This window comes from Lepisosteus oculatus, chromosome 12 (assembly GCF_040954835.1).
Source record: "Lepisosteus oculatus isolate fLepOcu1 chromosome 12, fLepOcu1.hap2, whole genome shotgun sequence".
Taxonomy (NCBI): domain Eukaryota; kingdom Metazoa; phylum Chordata; class Actinopteri; order Semionotiformes; family Lepisosteidae; genus Lepisosteus; species Lepisosteus oculatus.
In genome coordinates this window covers 26291829-26315621 of record NC_090707.1, presented here as the reverse complement: position 1 = coordinate 26315621, position 23793 = coordinate 26291829, and the positions used below count along the sequence as shown (strand labels likewise).

The 23793-nt window shown below is 36.0% G+C and overlaps 1 protein-coding gene across 6 annotated transcripts in view; it reads right to left on the bottom strand.

Annotated features, from left to right (window-relative positions):
- Window positions 1-473: 473 nt before the first annotated feature.
- Window positions 474-23793, bottom strand: part of dip2a (disco-interacting protein 2 homolog A) — a 269946-nt gene continuing 246626 nt past the window's right edge. For 3 of the 6 annotated variants that reach the window (XM_015359260.2, XM_015359263.2, XM_015359264.2), the window contains 7 exons: window positions 22716-22745; window positions 11025-11086; window positions 7687-7744; window positions 4611-4685; window positions 3785-3959; window positions 3125-3248; window positions 474-2752 (listed from right to left, as the gene is read on the bottom strand). In XM_015359260.2, the coding sequence (XP_015214746.1) occupies window positions 2500-2752; window positions 3125-3248; window positions 3785-3959; window positions 4611-4685; window positions 7687-7744; window positions 11025-11086; window positions 22716-22745 (777 nt within the window). In that variant the 3' untranslated portion in view covers window positions 474-2499. Of the gene's footprint in view, window positions 2753-3124; window positions 3249-3784; window positions 3960-4610; window positions 4686-7686; window positions 7745-11024; window positions 11087-22715; window positions 22746-23793 lie in introns of those variants that run through there. The other 3 variants (XM_006636662.3, XM_015359265.2, XR_001479789.2) reach the window with 3 other exon arrangements.

Genomic DNA, 23793 nt, shown 5'->3' with positions numbered 1-23793 from the left:
AGCACCTTTTTTACAGTATAGTTTCCCCATCCTTATACAGAGGCTTGAGGATCCACACAGATCACAGGGTGATCTCTCCCTACTGGCTTCACTAATACGTCTTCCAGCAGCAACCTTAGCTTTTCCCAGAATGTTGCCTTCCTTCTTCTGGCCAGGTACACATCTGCATAGCTTCAGAGGGTTGCCAGTTGTGAGATGCAGGGTGATATTAACTATTTATATAAAATTCAAATCACAAATACGCTGCTTTTGTATCTGCAAGGACTCACCCTTAATTCTTATTCTACAGTATACCGTGATTTTGCAGTAACATACGAGTATCTTATTTTACTTTATTCTCATGATGGTGGAGGCCTTTTTGCTTCCGGACAACCAGCTCTCACTGTTTTTATGGAAACACTTTTTTAGATAAAACAACTTAATTTGTTCTTTTGCAATATTCATGGCATCAGTGCAAAATCTGCTCCACTGCATCTTTACAAAAGAAAACATTTTATTTTACAACAATTTAATCATATAAAAATGAATAGCAGTAGCATCTCTACCAGAAATCTTCCACTTAATATATCATCATAAAACTTGAGACATGGAAACTAAAAGCTTTCAATTCTTGTAACATTAAAACAATATTTTTTCTTTTTTCTTTTGCATTTTATGTTTTTAATGTGCTTTCTGGTTTACAAGGTATCACCTTTTTTTTAATAAAAAAATCTTAGAGAAATCTTTTTACTGTATATTATAGAGCTACTTTAGCTGTTTTGTCCTTAGGAATGTCCATTTGTTAGCTGCTATGGCCAGTTTTGGAATACAAGTAATAAGTTACATATCTGTACATAATTACAACAGGCACAAGCCTACTTTTTGTGATGCACATAAGTTAAACAGACTTAGTGGCAAAATAGTTCCTTGAAAAATCGCACAGAAAAGAAGTCCTGGTACTCATAGTCTCACAGACCTCTGCAAACTTTCAAGCCTAGTGAAAGATCTTAAAAATAACTGGAGTGTAAATATAAACAACATATGTGTTTGAGGGCTCTCTTGCCATTTAAATTCATCATAGCACTACAAAAAAGAAAACACATATTACAAAAAGCATGAAATGGCATGAAATGGTTAATTCTATCCATGCCAACAATGCATGCTTAATCCTCAAACTGCATTTGTAAATACTTTTCAAACAAAAGTGCATGAAAAATCTGAATGGCATAACTAATATGACCTTCAAATTACATCTGTTTTCTTCTGGTTTTACTCTTGTACACCAGAAGCTTTACTGGTTTACCACTTCAGTGTTGAATGCTACAGTATATATTATATAAATATAAACAGTTAAGTGTTTTTCATGGCAAGTTCATGTTTACAGCTTAAGGCAGTTACATTTGCAGCTGAATTCATCAAAAGGAAGGCAAGCATTAACCTTCTTATTACCCTTGCCTAGGACAAACAATTTTCTGGGATTTTATTCAAAACTAAAGTAAATATAGTATCATCTTAGCTCTCTAAATGTGAAGAAAAATGTGAAATCTAAGAGTCATTAACAGAAATTACAGTGGCCATAATATACTCCTAATGTACTATATGTGCAGGATTGCTATAAAAGGCATTTATGACTCACAAAGCATTTCAATTTTGTATTAGAAAACGGCATGACTTTAGCAAGGATAACAAATTGTATAAAATAATGTTTAAGTTTATCCAGATTAATCTGTTTATTTCATCCTCACATATTTGATATTGTTGGGTAGGATTGTGTTTGCAGTTTTGTTCAAACACGATTTCCAATGACCTACAAATTTAAGTCTCATTAAGACCCATCCGAAAAATAATGTCATCATTTTAAATGAAATAAATTATGTACAATAACAAATACTGTAAATTAATTAAGTCCATTATCTAAAAAACTAGAAAGAAACCAGATGCTTTCAAAACAACTGGTAAGATATGTTATGATATTAAAAGTGAATGTCTTGAAAAAATAAGTCAAAGCTGCAACAAAATGTGATCCATAGATAGAAAATCTCACTTCCATAAATTTCTTTTTCATGTTTAAAATCAGCATGATATATGAACCTAAGCAAAGAGAAAAAAAATGTGTAGAGAGAGAAATAAAACTCTTCCTCTATTCTCCAGCCATTAAGCAAAAACTACTAGCTCAGCTGTGAGAAATGAGGCATTACTACCCTTTGCTTCCCCACTCCACAACTTCTACTAAGGCGAAGCTGAAAAAACTGAGGGTATCCATCAGGGCTGGACTCACAGTGGAGAAGAATGTTTCATGGGAACAATACTGACATTCATGAAAACATAGTAGTCCCCCCATCCACAACAAAAAGATGCACCAGCAAGATAAAAAAAATAATAATCTGGTATACACTGCAGCAAATGCTACATCTGCTGATGAAGAAACATAAAAACCATGCTGCAGTGAGATCTATTGCTCTTGTAGCAAGGTCTTCTGGCTTCTGTCTTCTCTCCTGTGTGTGGATGGCACCTTCTCCCTTACATGTTGTAGGCCACATAGATGGGGTCCAGCTGGTCAGCTAGGAAGCCATCCCTCAGATGCATGCGCTGCTTCTCCCCCCGTGAATTAATTGGGATGACACCAGGGTCCACAACCACCACCACCCCTACGATTAGATAGTGCTCCTCCAGGACCACATTGGTCACCAGGGCAACCAAATCCAGAGCCTCTTGTTCTGAACCATCCAGCTCCACCACAACTACCAGGAGGTTGGTCCATGTGAACACAGCACTGACAAACAGAGAAGAGAAAGGGAGAATTACAGATAGTGATACAGACAGAGAGAGCAGCAATGTGCAAAAGTGAATGAGAGAAGGTATCCAGAAACATAATGGAGTAAATGCCATAAATGCATGATGTGTGTAAGATCAGATAATGTTTTCCATATTCAGTAATACCCTAATAATCTGTGTGGATATAAATACGGTTATTATGTATTGATATCATAACATCTCCATATATTTTTATGTTTGTTAATCTATATGTGAAATAATCAACTTTGGCATAGAGATCTACAACAACAAAAAATAGCACAAAAGTATAGACAGTTTGCTTGACAAACAGCACTCCAGCTACTTGCTGAATGCGAGCTTTAAGACTCACCATTCGGCAATACTCTTATGTGATCTGATGACAGAAGTCTCAATGTCAATGGGGTGGTACCGCATTCCCCGCAACTCCAACGTCTCATCCAAAGACCCCACAACATAGAGTGCATCGTGACGCTCTGGAAAACAGGGGGCAGAACTCCTGTGAACACTTGCCTACCTGTCAGAAAGTCTGTAAACTACCTGCCACTGTCCTCTTCTACAGCAAAAAAATACTGTATAACACCTTTAATAAACTAGAATTTGACAATATCATATTATGTTCATTACAGTTTAAATTACAGTACATAACATATAATCAAGCAAATAATAATTGCTGGCAGTGCAGTACCATTACATATTAACTAAAACAAATATATAGGAATAATTGAATATGAAAGACAATAGATCTTTTTATTGTACTTGAAACATGTTTAGAACATAAACTAAAAAAAACACCTAATGATTTTACAATATTTAATCCACCCATGTAGCAAAAAGTAGCAGGCAGAGAGCATTTGTACTGTACACTGAAAGCTTAACACACAAAGAACTCTAATTGTCATTGCAAATATAATTGTATTACTGATAAGTAAGAACTGGCTTATAGCCAAAACAGAAACTCCATTTGGGGTTCTGAGTTTCTCAAGAAACGACTACATTGGAGAACACTTACCCCCACTGGCATCAGTAAGCTCAGTGCGGCGCAGGAAGCCGAGGTACCCCGTGCGAGCCCACATTGTCTGAGTATCCCCAAAACTCAGTTTGGTGTTGAAGTGGTTGGCCTGTAATGCCTCCTCTCCATACACTGTGTAGTAGCCTGTGGCATTATGGGGACTGCTCACCCATATCTGAGAAGAAAAGAAGGGTTAAACAGAATATATGATGATCATTGTCCCAAAAGAAGTCTGATGTGAGGCAGGTTCTCAACACCTTTGGAGACAAAACAATCTCCAAATTTAAGTCCCACTGCAAACTCATGGAATGTGCAGTTCATTTCCAAACAACAGAATTCCCATTCTATCTCCTTCCCAAAATCCAGAACCCAACACCCCTGGAGACAGTTCCTCAAAGGAAAGAAAAGTCAACCCAGCAAATTTCTTCAACATGAACAGTAAAACATGAACCAGAGGGTACAAGTGGAAACTACATGGACATGTATTTAAAACAGAGAGTGGGAAACTCTTCTTTACTCTAAGTGTTGTGGGAGCATGGAACAAACTAGCTAATACTGTAGATAAAGTCAATACCTTAGATTCCTTCAAGAAATGTCAAAATTAATTCTTCATCAATTTACTACTAGCTAACTATATGGGCTGAATGAACTCCACTCAATGTTTCTAATCAAGACAGACATTTTTGCTCTATTTAAAAAAAGATGTTCAGTACAACACAGGCATTGCTGCAAATATTTAAGTAAGCAGGTGGAGTAGTTTAGTACTCTCTTCATGTTCACTCAGGTATAGTTTTATGTGCCTAGGTAGTTTCTCACAGTATCTCACCTCTCCTAAGTGTGAGTCTCCCAGGGGTCCTTTAGTCTCTGTGTTGGCAATGATTACCTTGACACCAGGCAAGATCTGTTAGAAACATGAGATTTTAATGATAAAAATTATAATGCCCCAAAATAAGCTTAAATGTAAAGTAAAAAAAAGACAAAATCCTTGTTTCAATACTAATAAAACCACAGGAAATTTTGCTCTAACATTAATGAATGGGCTGAAGTAGTTAAATGCATATTATAATAAAGATATTTCACCAAGATGCTCTAAAAAGTATCAATATCATTGGATCCACAGATATTGAAAACTATGCTGCACTTTCATAATGTGTAACACATACAGATCCAGCCATTTAAAATGCTCGAAGTACGCTGCATTAAAACACGTTAGGCGTGGCGCATCATACCCCATCATACCACATTTGAATTGAATTATGATAATAGTATCCGGAAGCATTTTGTAAAACCTTGTAAAACTGCCAGGTGGAGCTAATAAAGCTTAACGTCTCAGGTATAGCATTTGAGCTGTCGCCAGAAAATGCCCAGTTTTGAATCCTGGTCACTGCAGAGGGACAATCTTTTTCCAATTAAGAATTTAAGTTGTATACTCTTTAGACTTTTAATCATTTTAAACTATGTATTACAGCATGTTAAACATTAAACATTAAAAAGTCGGTATATTTTATAAAAGCAACATTGCTCAGTTGGACAAAAGCACACAACCTTCCACCTTCATCATAAATAATTTAATTATTCATAAATATTTTACGCATCAAAGTCTTTAACTTGGTAACTTTTTTTAACGTGTTTGTTCCAACATTATTAAGCTTATATTGTGTACTTAGTTATAATGTTTTATCCTGTTCTAATAATACATAGTAAGAACACCACTGCTGTTATTGTAAAAAGATAAATGTTGTAGTGATTTAAAATCACTTGATAGTTATATGAATATGGAATCATGTAACTAAGCAGCTAAAATATCACAGGTGGACATTTCGGAAACATTTTGACATCCATTTCTTTTTAAAAAACTTTTATTGTCCTTGTAGTGGTAATGGACAAAGCACTGGACCCAATGGTTCAAAGTGCGATCATAGTATTACTTTCGGTTTGTTTCTTATATAGTGAATACATAAAATATTCCACTATTATAGCTTGTTGTTGGATCTGGCATGAATTTGTGTATCTGGATAAATTAAGTGATGGTACTGTGATTAAGGATGTCTTCGTGAAATTCTTTCAGTTAAACGCAGAAGGGAAGAAGGGTTATTTTTACAATTGACACTCAGGGATTCTGACTGATTTAATTCCCTCATTTAGCTGAAATGGATAAAGAAATCATGCAGTTAATTAGGGTTCCAATGGCTGGATAGATAACACTTCCCAGTTGCTTTGTCAGTCTGTCCATGGGGGAAGGGGGGAAAGGGCCATACGCATGGCAAACGTTCAAGGTCAAATTCTTCCACGAGGGGGGTTCCTTTAAAGCAAAGACAACTGCACCGAAAATGTTAGGCGTGCCCTCATTTTAAAGCCCTGGCCAAATATGAAGGCAGTACATACAGTTATAATTCAAACTGAATTAAAAACTACACATCCCAGTTAACATGGTGGTGCTTGTGATCCTTGCGTCTAACCAACAAAACAGTGCGAAAAATCAGTCACATGACTTTGGGGCTGAGTTAAGAAAGCTTAACCTATCAGCAATAAAGCACAATATACACGATGGGCTGCCTCAAACTGTCAGTTACACAACTGTGTATGTGGTTATTGATTTATTAATAAATAAATATTACAATATTACATCATAGTTTAACTCATTCAGAGCGCCCTACATTACAAACTCCAAGCCTTTCATTTTGCCTGTTCCTACAATATCAACAGCAATGTAGTTAAAAGGAACATGTCAAAATGTTTCCAAAATAACCGCAAGTGAACGAGTTGAGGGATTTGATAATAACAGAGAAATCATAACAATGACCCCATGTTGCTAATCATGCATACCCAACTGTACTGTAATCCACTTTCTTTGTAAATCACGTTTTATTTTTAATATGACTCATTATCTTCGAACATGATGTGATATTTAGAAAAATCAAAAATGTCAATATAGTGTCCATAATATTTGCTATTTTAGTTTTTCAAAGACATGTTTATTTTTTAAAAGAAATCTCATGGCTGGGTTTGAACCCCCAACCTCCAGCATGCAACATGCATGCGTGAGCCATTACACCACACACCTAATGAGGTGGGAATAAGTTAAACTGATGCAGACTTTTACAAAGAAAGTGTACTACTGTGATAATTTGAGCTATATGAATATAATTATATCGTTATTAACTTCTTCAGATGCATGATTTCATAATATATTCCCTATTAATCAAATTCTAAAAAGTATGCATTTTTTTACTGTGATAATGAGCATATGTATTCACAGAAATGGTTATAACTTTTTACAAAGTATATAAACTAAATATAGTCAGAAGGAGCACGTAAAAAGTTGTCCAAAATTACCACAGTATGTAACTGAATGAAAGACTTTGATGCTTAAAATGTTTAGGAAGAAAGTGGCACTGCTGTGTATACTGCAGTATACTCCAATAATGCTGTGTATTTTTTATTTAAACTGATTACCAATACCAGCCATATACAGTTTATATAATATGTTTATGTTCCTAAATCAATATTGTTTATGACCTTCAGACGTATTATGCTCCTCTACTTTTGATGCCCAGCTACTAAAATTTCCCATTAGTTGTAAAATTACATATAAATATTCAATATTAAGAAGATTAAAACATGCACAGTAAAGAGATTAAATTATTAAATAGTTTCACTAACAACCAATGCACCATGAGTGCCCCTATCGGCCATTTTGGCCAGCCAATCAGGTTCTACGCAGTGAACTGTAGATAATTTCACATCGTACGGGGTTGAACTGTGCATTTTGAATGGCTGCATCTGTAGACAACATATACGTCAACAGATTAAAAAAAGAATTTAATGATTAAAACTGCTTTGGTGTGTTCATGACTGCAGTGAACCGCTACTCTGGTATGCTATTTGTACCATTTTTTTACCTTTCCAGACTCCATCAGTGGCAAACTGTGCGGTGAGCCTCTCTCCACCAAACGTACCCTGAAAGAAACAAAAATACCAGTGATCCTTGTCACTCCTTTATACGGGAGGATGTTCAGATATAAAATTTCTCTCTGTCTCTCTGTGCCTGAACCTGTAAAGTTTTGTTTCAAATACTAAACCATGAAGAGCAAAAGCGGTGCAAATAAAGGGAATTCCAATGATGAACCTAAAGGAACATAGGAATGCACATAGGACTTGGATTCAGTTGTGCTGTAATTTTAATCTTAAAAGACTGGAAGTAGTTTTCTATAGTAAAATTTGCTCTCTGTTTTCTGCTAATAAAAAAAGTCTAAAAGTCAGATGAGATAATACAGCAAATGCAAGGAAAAGAGAAAATAGATAAATACAGATCCAGCCAATCAGAATGTATGGGGGTTACTGCAGCTGTTTGCAGTTCGGTGTCTGCAGAGTACCACAGCTTTTTAGAAATACTCAGTTGTGGGACTGCACTATTTTGTAAAATTGGCAGGTGAAGCAGTGAAAGCTCCATTTTATAAAAGCAAGATTGCTCAGTTGGATATATAAAAAAAGTTTATTATTATACTTATGAAACTTACTACACAAAGCTTACATGAGGATTCTTAGATGATCACAAGGAATTTTGTTGTGTATAAAAGAGTTTTAACTATCTAAACCCAGTTTTTATGGCCTTTAAAGTCATGCAATGTCCAATTTAGGCAGGGACACGTTAATTTAGACAGGGACACGTTACTGTTTCTTATTTTTGATTTTCTTTAAAAATTAAAAGAATCAGTTGCCCATCGTGCCATGCAATATTACATTATATTTTTTACGTTTTTGGGCGACTTAAGAATGCTTAAACTGATGCATAAAAAAATGTAGTATAAAGCATTCTCGCGTTATTAACTCGCTTACACCTGGGATCTGCTTGATTCAAACTAAGGTCTCTAAAAATGCAACCAGGTACTAGATATTGTTTAAATAAAAGCTGTGATCTTTAAAATGCCTGTGGTTTGAAGGCTTTGTGTGATTTTTCACAAAGTTATCTGAAACATTTGTTTCTCATAAATAGGTGTTTTAATAAGAAAGCGAAGGTTATGAAAACTGGAGAAAACAAATGATAATAATAAATAATTATTTATTATTAAGACATTAATACTGTTTATAATGATCAGATACATAATTATAGTTTCAGTTGTCTTTTTAATACCACTTTGTTATTCTCGATTATAATTATAATATATTCGATTTAGTTTTAAGGCTTGTTGTAAAGGCTTGTGGTAAAAAGCCCCCCTGAAGTATTTTGCATTGAATTGAATTAAACCAGTTGAACTGGTTTTTACTCCCACTGCTGACAGTATTCACATTTGCTCATTCACATTTTTATTTCATTATTAATATCATTGAAAACTTTGTGATATATAAAAAAACAAAAATATTTTTATTATAGTGTACATCATATTTACTATTTTATTTCATAAAAAGAAGTATTTGTTTGTTAGAAGAAAAACTTGTGTCCTAAGCAGGAATTGAACCTAGATCTCCTAGAGGGACACCTATCCACCAAACCCACTGCATCAAGGGGTCACTTAGAAACATAAATAAATAAAACACGTTTACAAAGTGGACTACAGTAATACTACCAGCTATATAAATATATTATATTTAGATCCTTAAATTAATATTGTTATTAATTTCTTTAGCCAGCAGCCATATCACCCTGCAGCTCTCAACTAATGCCACCTGTCAATTATCTTTGGCAAATCACGTACTGCGGCTGCCAGTAGCTAAAAACCTGCAGTATCGGGTTTTACCGCACATTTTGAATAGCTACATATGTACTTGTATTTTTAGATGAAAAAGAGCAAGCATTTTTGAAATTTGAATGCTTTGTTAGAGTCATGTTAAAGTAATATAATATGAATATAAATAATATTAATAATATAATTATCATACTGGTTTACAATAAATAATTTCCTTTCCTATTATTTAATGTTTAGATGCAAACATGTACAACTTACAGGTGACAATATTATCTGGAGATTAGTACTACTGTAAAGAATCATTTTCTTGTGTTTCACAAATGTAAGCAGTTACATTTCCAAAAGTCATAATTCCAGGTTTAAAAACACACATTAACTTAAAAAATAAATTCAAAACAAAAACATATTTCTACATTTGCTATTTTGCATATTCACACAAAATTAATAGTGACTACTTTTTCACAGACCAAATTTGCTTATTTGCAGGCTGCACAGTTGGCCACCCATCTGGGCACCATCTCCAAATCTATTTCACCCTGACCTGTGCTATATCTGAAGTTAAGACAGTAATTTGGTTAACAAAAAGTAAACATATTTATGTAGAGGTGCAACATCATTATGTTTTAGTCACAGTATTCAGTTACTGACAGGAATGTATTAGATATACATCTGTCTGTATACAGATATTTTGTATATGAGAATAATGGCCTGTGTCTGTGAGTGTTACAAGAAATTTTCAATTATGTAAAAAACTAAGTGATCCCCTCTAGAGTTATCACACTCTAGGTTTTCACGTGTCTTCCTAAATTAACAAAAGAAATGCGAAGAAAGAGAACTAGAAAAGCCTCAGGAGTAGGGGAGTAAGTTGGTTAAGTGGGAAGGGGGTGGCTGCTACTACTGCTCCGTTCACACCACTGACCTCTTCCCATTAGCAGCATAACTTAATTTCTTATCTGTTATTAAAGTGCTGTTTTTATAGTGCAGTAGAGGCAGCATGGTAGCGCAATGGTTACATTGCTGCCTTGCAGAGCTGGGTCACTGGGTTTAATTCCTGAGGTCCTAGCTGCATGGAGTTTGTAAGATCTCCCCCTGCTAGTGTGGGTTTCCTCCGGGTGCTCTGGTTTCCTTCCACTGTCCAAAGACCAATTACCAGGCTAATTACCCGGGAAAACTAGCCCTGATATAAGTGTGTCTATGTTTATGCCTGTGTCTGTCCTGTGATAGACTGGCATCCAGTCCAGGGTGTATCCTGCCTTGTGCCCGTTGCTTGCTAGGTTAGGCTCTGGCTTCCCCAAACCCTGGAGTGGATAAAGCGGTTGGAAAATGGATGGATTAACAATACCATAGTGCTGCACTTATAATAATAAATACCAGGTTAATGTAATAAAAAACTAAAGGAAATGTTTGTAGAAATTCATGACATGCGCATATCTGGTTTTGCTTCTGTTATTTGTTTCGTGTTCATTAAGTAATAAGCTGCAATAATTATTTGATTCTTCAACAGCTAAGGGAACTTGGCAAGAAATAAAAGTTAAAATATGTTAGAAACACACCTGTCATGACGGAGCGCTCTCATGTCTAAATACACAATAGTAGGGTCTGGACCCGCTGTACCCTGGAAGGACACAAAGAATGTAAAATGAAATGAAAAACGAGGACTCCATAAGCAAGTTCCCATTTAAAATTGTGAAGACGAGCACTGCAGCTGTGAAATAGGACATATCTCCTTCTCTGTCCATCACCACTTAACAAACAGTAATATTCCTGGTCACATTATAAATTAAATGAAAGAGAAAGGCAGTACTGAATCACTGTTTTAGCATGCAAACAAAACCACAAAAACTATCTTACAGTTCATTGGCTGGCCAAAACGACCGACAGGGCATTGGTTGTTAGAAAAACTATTTAATCACTTAATCTCTTTACTGTGCATGTTTAATCTGCTTAATATTTAATATGAATATGGAATTTTACACCTAAAGGGAAATTTTAGTAGCTGAGCATAAAAAGAAGAGGAGCATAACGTGTCTGATGATCATAAACTATATTAATTTAGGAACATAAACATATTATGTAAACTGTATATGGCTGGTATTGGTAGTTTAAATAAAAAATACACAGCAGTATCCCACTTTCTTCCTAAACATTTTAAACATCAAAGTCTTTCATTCGGTTACATACTGTGGTTATTTTGGAAGTTTTTACATGCTCCTTCTGACTATATTAAGTTTATATACTGTAAAAAGTTATAATGTTTTAACCATTTCTGTGAATACTTACTCTCGTTATCGCAGTAAAAAAACACATACTTTTTAGAATTTGATTAATAGGGAATAAAATATGGAATAACATATCTAAATAAATTAATAGCAATATTATTATATTCATATAGCTCAAATTATTACCGCAGTACACTTTCTTTACCTTTTGCCTGCCCTGTTCAGTTATAGCTCAAGTTGTCAAACGGGTTGCTGGTGTAATGCCTAAGGCCTCTGACTTGCATGCTGGAGGTCGGTGCTTCGAACCCAGCTCTTGCCATGTGTTTTCTTTTAACAAATAAACATTTCTTTGAAATAGTAAATATTATTGACATTATATTGAAATTGTTGATATTTCTTAATATCACAACACGTTCAAAGTTAAGTGATTAACCTTTTCTATGAATACTTGCGCTCGTTATTGCAGTAAAAAACCTCATACTTTTTCGAATATTCTAAATAGGGAATATAATATGGAATCGCGTATCTAAAGAAATTAATAACAATATTAATTTAAGGATCTTAATAAAAGCTGGTAGTATTACTGTAATCCACGTTCTTTGTAAACACGTTTTATTTTTAATTTGACTCATTCATGCAATATTATGTACACTATATTAACGTGTTTTGATATATTATAACATATTCAATGTTAAGTTATATTGATAATGAAATAAAAACATGACTTAGCAAACATGAATACTGTCAAATGTTCAACCAGTTTAATTTAAAACACTTTATTCATTGGGGCAATTTAACAGACGCCTTGAGCCTTAAAACAAAATTGTATATATTGTAATTAGAATCGAGAATAACAAAGCGGTATTAAAAATACCACTGAAACTATAATAGTGTGTCTGGTCATTACCAACAGTATTAATTGAATAATAATAATAATAATTTCAAGCTTCTTGTATTTTTTTCAAAGTCAATTTTTTCTTCGGTTTTCATAAGCTTCGCTTATTAAAATACCTATTTATGAAACATGATGTTTCAGATCTCAATACCTTTGTGAACAAATGACACAGAGCCTGCAACCTACAGGTTTAAAGATCGTGAATTGTGAAATATTCAAAGCTTTTATTTAAACAAAATTCACACCGTGATAAACTGTTACACTTCCACATCTTGTAAAAACATTAATTTGCAAGACTGTGTTCAAACATGCGTTAAATCTGAATATCCAAAGACCAGGGTTAACTTTTTTCTCTCTCACCTCCTGCGATTCAGACATAGAATGGTTACAAATGGGAACAGGTGAGGCAGGCAGAGGGAGGGGAGAGGGGGGAAGCATCTTCCCACCTCTATGACTAAAGAAAGTGTCAAAGAGAAATGGCTTGAGCGACATGCAGAGCCAAAAAAGTTTGGTGCGGTCATCTCTGCTTCAAAGGTACACTCCTTGCGGATGAATTTTCACCTCGAACGTTTGCCCACCAGCTAACACACAGAAGCAAACTGAATACAAAATGTACTTGCAAGAATAGCGATTACAAACATAAAAAAACAACTTACTTGCTCTATACTGTTATACTGTACAGTGTATTAAAACACTCTATGGTTACTACATTGCCAACTAAACCTCTTTCCCAGAATTTCACGGGGTGGGGGGGGGGGGCAAGGTCACATTAGTTGATTCAGCGCTGGATAAAACTTTATCTTGCAAAAATTCAGATATTTGTCAACATATTTATTAAAACTATCCATCTCAGTAATCTCACTGTGTTAGTCTCACTGTATACCCCAGTGGTCACTCAATGTTCACACTCCCAATAAAACAAAAAAAAAAACAGTTTCCTGCATTGTCACCTTGCACCAGGGGGGAAGGAAAAGTGCAAGTTGATTAAAACTCATTCAAAAGAGTGTGATGTATTAACACAAACTGCTTAACAGAGCCACTTGTAAGAGCAAAATGACTTTCTGCTCAATTAAATAAAGCTATAGTGGAGATCAGGTTATGGAGCGGAGCTGAGCAGACGTTAGTCAGATCCCTGCTATAATAGTTTGAGTTAATTCTTTGAATAAAACCACTTCATGACATTCAAACTTATATATCAGTTTATATAACGGACTTAAGACCATATGGCAACGAAAATGATCAAACAAGTTAAAAAACAGCCAAAACTGGACTCACAGAGCGAGGCTAAAGGGAATGCAGATGAAGAGGGAGTAATAGTGGACAGTCCAAAGCAACAGCGAGAATCAAACAAATCTAAAAGAAACACATCAAAAATGAAAGAGGACTTTACTGCGAAGTTTGATGGCATCCTAAATGCTATCCAAGGAATCCAAGGGGAGCTGAAAATTCAGACTACACAGATAACAGAAGCAAAGGAACGAATTAGCACCAACGAGGATGACTTCAGTGCTCTGTGAAGCAAGACAGGACGGCCGGACGAGACTGTAAAGGCACTAACTTTAAAAGTGGATGATTTAGAAAATTGTAGTCGCTGATCAAACCTGCAACTTGTAGGCCTACCAGAAAAGAAAAAGGGTAAAGACTTGTGCCTTTCTACTAAAGTGGCTCTCTGAGGTGCTGGGTGACGATGTCTTTTCTGCCCCCCTGGTCACTGAGAGGGCACATAGAATTGGCCAAATCAACGAAGACCCATCAAGATCCTTCCCAAAGGCTGTTATAATAAAAATGTTTTACTACAACGACAAGGTTCAGGTCATGAAAGCATCAGGAGACAGAGGGGACAATAATGGTTGAAAATCAATGAATACTTCCCAGATATTTCAGCAGAGCTTCACCGAAAACGGATGAGGTTTGATGCGGTGAAGAAGGAACTCAGATACGGAATCATCTACCCTGCAATATTTTGTGTGACATACAAGAAAAAACTTAGCACCTTTGATAGCCCGTCGGAGGCACAGAAATTCGTTCAGAAGTTGAAAAATGAAAAGTGACAGATGAGGGATGAGTATGGCTTTGCAGTTTCTTTTATAGCCTTAGTGTATAGTATTGTACAGTGCTTAGCTACTGAAAGAAAGGTTCTTTGGTGATCTTAATTTCAGTCGGACTGATTACAGTATTTGCTTTCTTGTTAAATTTATAATGCTGTATACCTTAAAATTCTTTTTATTCTTTGTAATTTTCAAGACAACTGGTGTTGGACTGGTTTTCATTAAGATAGCAGTAAATGCCATTCAGTCTAATGACGGAAATCATTCAGCTGATCCAACAGAGATAAATAGTGCCATTTAAATGTTATTATGAGACTCTATATAGATCAGACTATTCAGAGGACTGCCAGCCCCAGCAGTCAGAATTTTTTAGATACTGTGGAGTTTCCTCATCTAGAGGAGGATTTATTTGCAGGTGTAGAGGATAAATTCAAGGTTGATGAGCTGTCTGAAGCCATTGTCAATATGAATGGAGGAAAGACACCAGGACCCTATGGCATCCCTACAGAAATCTATAAAATATTTCAAAGTAAACTAATTCAGCCGCTTATGGACATGTACCAAGAGTCATATAATAATGGAACTCTGCCTCCTTTATTAAATCATACATTAATTGCACTGTTACTAAAACCCAGAAAATCACCATTAGAACGGGGGTCATACAGACTCATACAACTGATCAATAATGACACAAAGATTTTGTGTAAAGTTCTGGCAAACAGAGTAGAGAATCTTTTGCCTCAATTAGTTCATAGAGATCAAAATGGATTTGTTAAGGATAGGCAAGCATTCCACAATATTAGAAGGGTACTCAACATTGTATATATGGCAGCAGCCATATCACCCTGTAACTCACAACTGGCAACCCACTGAAGCTAAGCAGGTGTGAGCCTGGTCAGTACCTGGATGGGAGACCTCCTGGGAAAAACTAAGGTTGCTGCTGGAAGAGGTGTTAGTGGGATCAGTAGGGAGCGCTCACCCTGCAATCCATGTGGGTCCTAATGCTCTAGACGGGGACACTATACTGTAAACAGGCGCTGTCCTTCGGATGAGACGTAAAACTGAGGTCCTGACTCTCTGTGGTCATTAAAAATCCCAGGGCATTTCTCGAAAAGAGTAGGGGTGTAACCCCGGCATCCTGGCCAAATTTCCCATTGGCCCTTACCAATCATGGCCTCCTAATAATCCCCATCTATGAATTGGCTTCATTACTGTGCTCTCCTTCCCACTAATAGCTGATGTCTGGTGAGCATTCTGGCGCACTATGGCTGCCGTCGCATCATCCAGGTGGATGCTGCACATTGGTGGTGGTGGAGGGGAGTCCCCACTACCTGTTAAGTGCTTTGAGTGGAGTGGCCAGAAAAGCGCTATATAAGTGTAAGCAATTATTATTATTATTATTATTATTATTATATGAAAAGAAAGGGGTCCCTGACAATGCAATATTATCATTAGATGCAAGGAAAGCATTTGATCTGATTGAACATCAGTATCTGTTTGAGGTTCTATCCAGAATGGGGATAGGAAAGGTTTCTCAAATGGATCAAAGTAATTTATGCTAACCAATCCGCTGAAATATCTACCCCTTTTAATCTCAGCAGAGGAACACGACAAGGATGTCCCTCGTCGCCGTTGCTGTTTACACTAGCCATTGAACCATTGGCCATGGCTATTCGTAAACATACCAGCATTAATGGACTTTACCTTTGCCTACTGCCCTGTCTCTCTCACACCTGAAGAAGGCTCCACGGCCGAAACGTTGTGTTCTCTTTCTTCTTTTTTTCAGCATGGAATAAACCTATTACTTGTTCCTTAATGGTATAAATATAGGTAATGTAGAACATCGGATAGCATTATACGCTGATTGTAAAAATTGTATTTATTTCAAACCTAAATCATTCAATACCCTCTCTTTTAGATCTGATTAAAACATATGGTCTTTTTTCAGAATATAAAATAAATAACAATAAATCAACTCTAATGTTCTTATATGAGAGAAGTCAACCACCAATTCAAAACCCTTTTGTGGTATGCAAGGAGGGTTTTACTTATTTAGGAATTAAGATTACCTCAGAGGTCAACAAAATAATCCCAGAAAATTATAATCCCTTAATAGAATCAATAAATAGGTGGACCAAAATGACAATTTCAATGATTGGGAGAATCAATATAATTAAAATGTCAGTTTTACCAAACTTTCTGTATCTTTTCCAGTCAATCCCTCTCCACCCACCTTCTTCCTTTTTAATTTATTGAAGAAAGCATTCACAAATTTTATTTAGAATAATACACATCCTAGACTCAGATTGTCTTTACTGTATTTACCATATGATGAGGGAGGGCTACAATTACCAAACCTAAAATGGTACCACTGGGCAGCACAGATCTGGGCTGCTATGTTTTATTTTAACACAGATTCACCACCTGCTTGGATGCTGACTGAAACTCAATGAATAGCTAAGATCACACTGAATCTGTATCTTTTTTCATCCGATATTAGGAAACTGAAAAAATTGAAAAAAAAAACAATTTCTTAAAAATACATTATTTGGCACGAGACCCTTTCATATCTAGGTGAGGTTTCACAGATATCTCAGTTTACTCCTATTTTTGGTAATGAAAATTTTTGTCCTGGGATGTCTGATCCAAGATTTAAATTATGGTCAAATCTAGGTATTAGGCAGGTATCAGATCTTTATAAAGATGGGTAATACATGACTTTTGAGGATCTTAGAAACACTTACAATATTCCAAAAACCCACTTTTTTAAGTATCTACAACTGAGAAATTATATCCTGTCGAAGCAGAATCACTCATTGGACCAACCTCCGTTATCCACCTAAGAGAATTTACGTCTTAAAATACTCAAAAGGAAGGGGACAGGTTTCATTGGTGTATAGGGTACTAGTTGAAAAATCGAAAGAATTATTTAATTGTAGGCTTCAATCTTGGAAGACAGATATACAAGAAGACATATCTGAGGAAGAGTGGAGGCAAACTTGTTTGAAAGCTCAGTCTCAGACTATTAATACTAGCTTAAAACTCTTAAAGTATAAGTGGATTGGAAGATTATATATCACACCACATAAACCTAATCAATTCAATCCTAATATTCCTGACTTAGGATGACTAAAAAGGAATGTTCATTGGTAACCATCTGCCTTTTGGAAGCAAAACGAGTGATAGCCTGTGTTTGGAGACAGGAAAAAAGTCCTTGTGTGTCACATTGGTTGAAGGGGATGACTTCTTGCCTTGCATTGGAAAAGATTACTTATTCCCTAAAATAAAAAAATAGGAGAATTCAGAGATATGGGATTCATTTAGAAACCTTTTAGAGAATCATAGGGGTAACATCTAGAGAGAAGGGGAGTAAAGACTTAAATTAGGGGAACTACTTTATGAAACGTAATACATTTAAGCCTTATATACAACATGTATCTATGTTAAAAAACAAACACCTATGTGACTTGTGTTTTGAATCACTGCCATTGTATAAGCTATTTGTAAATATGCAAACTGTCTGGATGTTTTATCACGTTCTGCCTTCTTATTTCCGTTTTCTTTTTTTTGTTGTTTGTACATAGTTAATATTTCCTCATTTCATATTTAATATGGAAAAGCCAATAAAGATACTGTATGTGTTAAATATCTTTTCTTACTCTAGTTAGTAATGCAATCTATTTTTACTCATCCAGCTATGTACAAAATACAGCCAAAAGGATCGCTGTAAAGGTTAAAATTCCAAGCTGAAAAGACAAGACTCAACATGTCTTCTCTATAACTCTTCAGTTTACAGCTCGTCCATGGTCATTCATTATTAATATTGTAATGAACGGCAGGCATACAGATGGCACAAGCCAGTCGCAGTATGGTGACAGTACAGTTCTCTTTTTTCCCTCCTTTAATTTAAAGAATTGCATGACGAAACCATCACTTATAATAAATCATTCAGATACACTCACACTGTTGCCAACAACAAGCTATAATAGTGGACTATTTTTATATAACGACAATATTCAGAAAATGGCGAAACCTAGCACAAAGCAAGAACTCATCTGTGAGGAAGAGCTGACAGAAAAAAGTTGCAACAATTTTATTAACAGTCTGTTTCGTGTTCTTCCTAAGATTGTTGAGCACAGTGGTTGATATTTGGGAATTTGATTTCACAGATAATTTTGTTCTGTCTTGCATTGTCAGATTGTGAATCCATAAAAGCATTTAATTAAACACGTGTTTGTGATTTTAATCAAAAATAAATAAAAATAATATGAAAATGTCCTTGCCCGCTGGGGGTAATGGGGACTCTCCATTATAAACGTAAATGTAAAGCACCAAAATAAACACATGGTAATAAATAACGTGATCTACACTGACCTTTTTATTAAATGATAGACAAAACGCAGGGCAATGACTTTCTCTTCAAGCTAGTCGAAGAAGTAAGTAGGCGACTCAAAGCTCGAAGCCCAGCAGCAACAATAATTAATACAGTGTGTATTCTCCTGTTATGGAGAATAGAATAATGTAGAGTAGATGACGTGGTTCTGTATCGGGAATGTTTGCAAATGTTGCAATAATTGTACAGTATATGCTTTTGGGAACACATCCGTTTTCAAGCAGGTAATTGCCCACTTCTGCTGCCGTAGAGTGTTTTGGAATCTACATGCTCTCTCCACATAGTTATCAAGAATGAAAATGTCTCTGGAATAGGCATACTGTATAAAGCGGAGACTATGAAGAAAAAAAATAACACAACTTGAGTGCATCTGCAAAGGAAAGCAACTGGTTTGACATGAACAGTAAATGTGTGGTGTGTCGAGTTCATATCCTACAGTGTGAGCACATTTGCAAGACTATTAAAAAAGACTGATCGAGTTAACAGTCTGAGTGTGGCGAGTTTAGACTGTTTCCTGCCTGTCTTGGGAGAAAGGAACCTGTCTTTCATTGGAAGGTGCGCCTATTTTACTCATACGTGAGAATATAATATAAATACACCAAGGGATTTGGTTAAGTTGAGTTTCCATTACAAAACAATCCACGAGCCTGCACTACAACAGCCATAGTATGGAGACAAATACTTTTTATGGGAAGAGACGTGGTGCTTCAGGTGCCTCGGCTTGCAAAGTGCGAAGGGTAAGCAAATACAGCGGGCTTCATCTGGAATACTCGATTATAGTGCATAATACAAGGTATTATTGCTGTATTGAATTATACATTCTATTATTAATATTTCTTCACAGCCTGTTCTTCAAGAAAACACCACACACGCGAAATGATCTTCGAATACCAGGACAGAGAAAAAGAAACCGGTAAGACGGATGAAAAGCAAAAGTTTATTTTGACATCTGTTCCACAACTGCTGAATACCACCACGTAACATTCTTTCTTACACGTATTCTGTAATCTTGCCACAGGCTGTGGGTCTCTGCCCTTGACCACTGGCCAGGGTGCCAGCCTGTAAAAGCAGAACCTGTGTTTTTTCGGCAGCAATGGGAGCAGTACGACTCATTGCTGGGAAGGGTTGGGAGGTTGGAGACACTCCTAAAGATGTAGAAGCCGGAGACAGTATGTTCCTGCAGTCAAACTCTAGGTCAGCTGTCTCTGCACAGACCTTCATCTCCTGAAAAGTGCCTCTCCCCACCACGCAGGTTGCTTTACCTGGCAGAATGCGTATCTCCACAGAGCTCTCCGCCCACAGCAGAGCTGCCACCTTGAACGGTGCTGTCCCCTCAGGAAGCATCATCTACACAGCAGAATTCACAGGTGCCAATGCAACCAGTCCCAGATATCCAACTTTTGCCCATCAGTCAAGAGAAGGAGGAGAGATTGTACATGCAGTGCATCGGCATAGATGGGAAAGCCAGAGCCGACCGTTATGCCGCCCTTCTGTTTTGTAATTTTGTGAATTTTGAAATTTACTGTGGGTGGACCACATACATAAATTTCGATGAGTCAAGAAGCAAAAGGGCCTTGCCTTGCAATCTCTGAAAAACCATTATAGGCATGGTGAATTGGAGATTCTCAAAACTTACTTTGCATAATTGGAAACAAATATGTGATCAGATCAACTAAAGGCTTTAAAGAAAGTGGCGCTCTTTTCCTTTGGTTTAACAGTCTGTGCAGCAACAAAATAATACATTTAAACGAGAGAATGGTGTTACTTTTTGTTGATGAAAAAATAAAGTATTTTTGTGTCGATTTAAGTGTCCTTCTTTCAGTTGGGTATGCATGATTAGCATGAAACAACACGGGGTCATTGCTATGATTTCTCTATTATTATCAAAACCCTCAACTCGTTCAGTTATGGTTATTTTGGAAACATGTTCCTTTCAACTACATTGCTGTATTGCATCAAAATTGGAACATTTTAACAAGTTTATGAGGTGATACACAACATGTCTGCTCTATAACTCTTCAGTTTACAGAATAATTTCCGCAGTTACACAACCTCGTCTCAACATAGTAAACAACAGTGACTGGCTTACTTGAAGGTGTAACACGTCTTCACTGTCCTGGTATGGTTTCAACATACTGTACAGTATGTATACATGTATTTCCCACAAGCTATACTGTAGTGGCAGTACAGTAGCAGTTTGAAATTATTCGTTGTTATTAATAAATCACTTAGTTTTGAGCATGTTGCAATATTTAGAAATATAAAAAAATGTCAATATAGTGTCCATAATATTTGCCATTTTAGTTTTTCAAAGAAATGTTTATTTGTTTAAAAAAAACTCATGGCGAAAGCTGGGTTTGAACCCCCAACCTCCAGCATATAAGGCACACACCTAACCCATCACACCAACGCACCACTTGACAACTTACGCTGTACCTGAAAAGGGCAGGCAAAATGTAATCGTGGGTGAATGAGTCAAATTGATGCAGATGTTTACAAAGAAAGTGTACTACGGTACTACGGTAATAATTTGAGCTATATGAATATAATAATACTGTTATTAATTTCTTTAGATATGCGATTCCATAAGTTTCCTTTTTTTACTGCAATAATTAGCGCAATTATTTATAGAAAAGGTTAAAACATTATAACATTTTATAAAGTATAGAAACTTAATATAGTTAGAAGGAGCATGTGAAAACCTTTCCAAAATAGCCACAGTATATTACCAAATGAAAGACTTTGATGCTTAAAATGATCATGAAGAAAGTGGAATACTGGTGTGTATTTTTTATTTAAACTACTATAATATGTTTATATTCCTAAATTAATATAGTTTATGACCTTCAGACACATTATGCTTCTCTTCTTTTTATGCTTAGCTACTAAAATTTTCCTTTAGTTAGAACATTCCATATTAATATTCCATATCAAGCGGATTTAAACATGCACAGTTAAAGAGATTAAATGAAGCAATCGTTTCACTAACAACCAACAACCACTCGTGCCACATGTCAGGTCATTTTGGCCACCTAATCATGTACTGCGGTAGAACGTGCTAAACTGCAGATAATTTCGTGCAGTATGGGGTTTTACCACACATTGTGAATGACCGCATCTGTAAGCGTACTGACAGTTTATCAATCAGGGACACATGAGGTAAAAGACCTTAGAGGTGTGGTTCCTTCACCTATAACTATGCACTAGGCAACAGTCAAGCTTTTGTCTAATTACCATATTTTCTGATATGCAAAGATGTGCAAAGTTTGCCAGCTAATGGGACACAATGAAGTTTTATCCTTTAATCTAACAATCACGACTTTCATCTAATTAGTAATGTTTTTCTTAATATGAAAAATAAGTTAATCTTAACTCCAGGATATTGCCTAATTAGGCTAATGAGAATCTACAAACAAAAATGGAGTTAAAATGAACCAGTCATTTCTACAATAGCTACTGTATAACTAATCAAGTTCAGTAACTTAAAATTACTTTAAAATATATTTTTGAAGGATTTTGTTCACAATTGAGTGGATAGGTAATCTTAAATTCTATAATAAGTTTTATAAAAGGTGAAAAAAGGTTTAGATATTTACCAGTAATAAACCGTAACCCACATAATTATATAAAAAAAAACATAGTCAACATCACACAATCCACTCCCCAGTCACTCTCAGGCGTCACTGTACCTGCTCAGCCAGATTCCCCAGCCTGTTAGGCTGACAAAAGGAGCAGACCCAGAGATGAGACAGGCCAGGGAGAGAGAGTGAGAGAGACCCACAGGGAGTCCACACAGACAGTGTGCACAGATGGACAGACAGACAGGAAGGCACCAGAGAGACAAACACAGGTACCATGAACATAAAACAAAAATAGAAAAGTAAGATTGGGGGATCAGACAAAAAGGATAACACAATTATTTCTTATCTTCTTAATGGAATCTGTAGGAAAGGTCTTATTTTACAACATACAGGGTGCTGTACAGAAGAGGTGAGTAAAAATATCAAAACCATAAAAACATACTATAGAAAATCTACACCCCCCTCACATTTGATTGTGTTACAGCATGGAACCATGATGTATTTAACTGAGAATTTTTGCCACTCATCAACACAAAGTACTCTATAATGTCAAAGTAAAAAAATCCAGACATTTTACTAAATTAATTAAAACTAAAAAACAGAATAATAAAACGCATACGTACTCACCCCCTTGCTTTGACACACCTAAATTACCTCTGAGGTAACCAACTCTCTTCTCCAAGTCACATAATTACTTTACTGGAGTCCACCTGAGTAAAGTTGAGGTGTTTCACATGATTTCAGAATAACTACCTATATTTACATAGGTACAGAATACCTGTGTCTGGCAGCTTCCCCATTTAGTGCATTTCCAAGGAAACACTACACCATGAAGACCAAGGAACATTCCAAGCAGATCCAAGACAAGGTTCTTGAATAATACAGTCAGGGCAGGGATTTAAGAAACTTTCCAAGGCATTGAATATACATCGAAGCACAGTGAAGTCCATCATTAAAAAGGTGAGAAAATATAGAACAACTGTGAATCTGCCAAGGACTAAACATCCTCCAAAAACAAAAAGGTTAATGTCCTGGAGTGGCCCAGTCAAAGCCCAGACCTTAATCCAATTGAGCATCTGTGGAATGACTTAAAAATTGCTGTTAACAAACTGTCCCCATCCAAATTAATAGAGCTTGAGCAATTTTGCCAAGAAGAATGGGCAAAAATTCCAGTGTCAAGATGTGC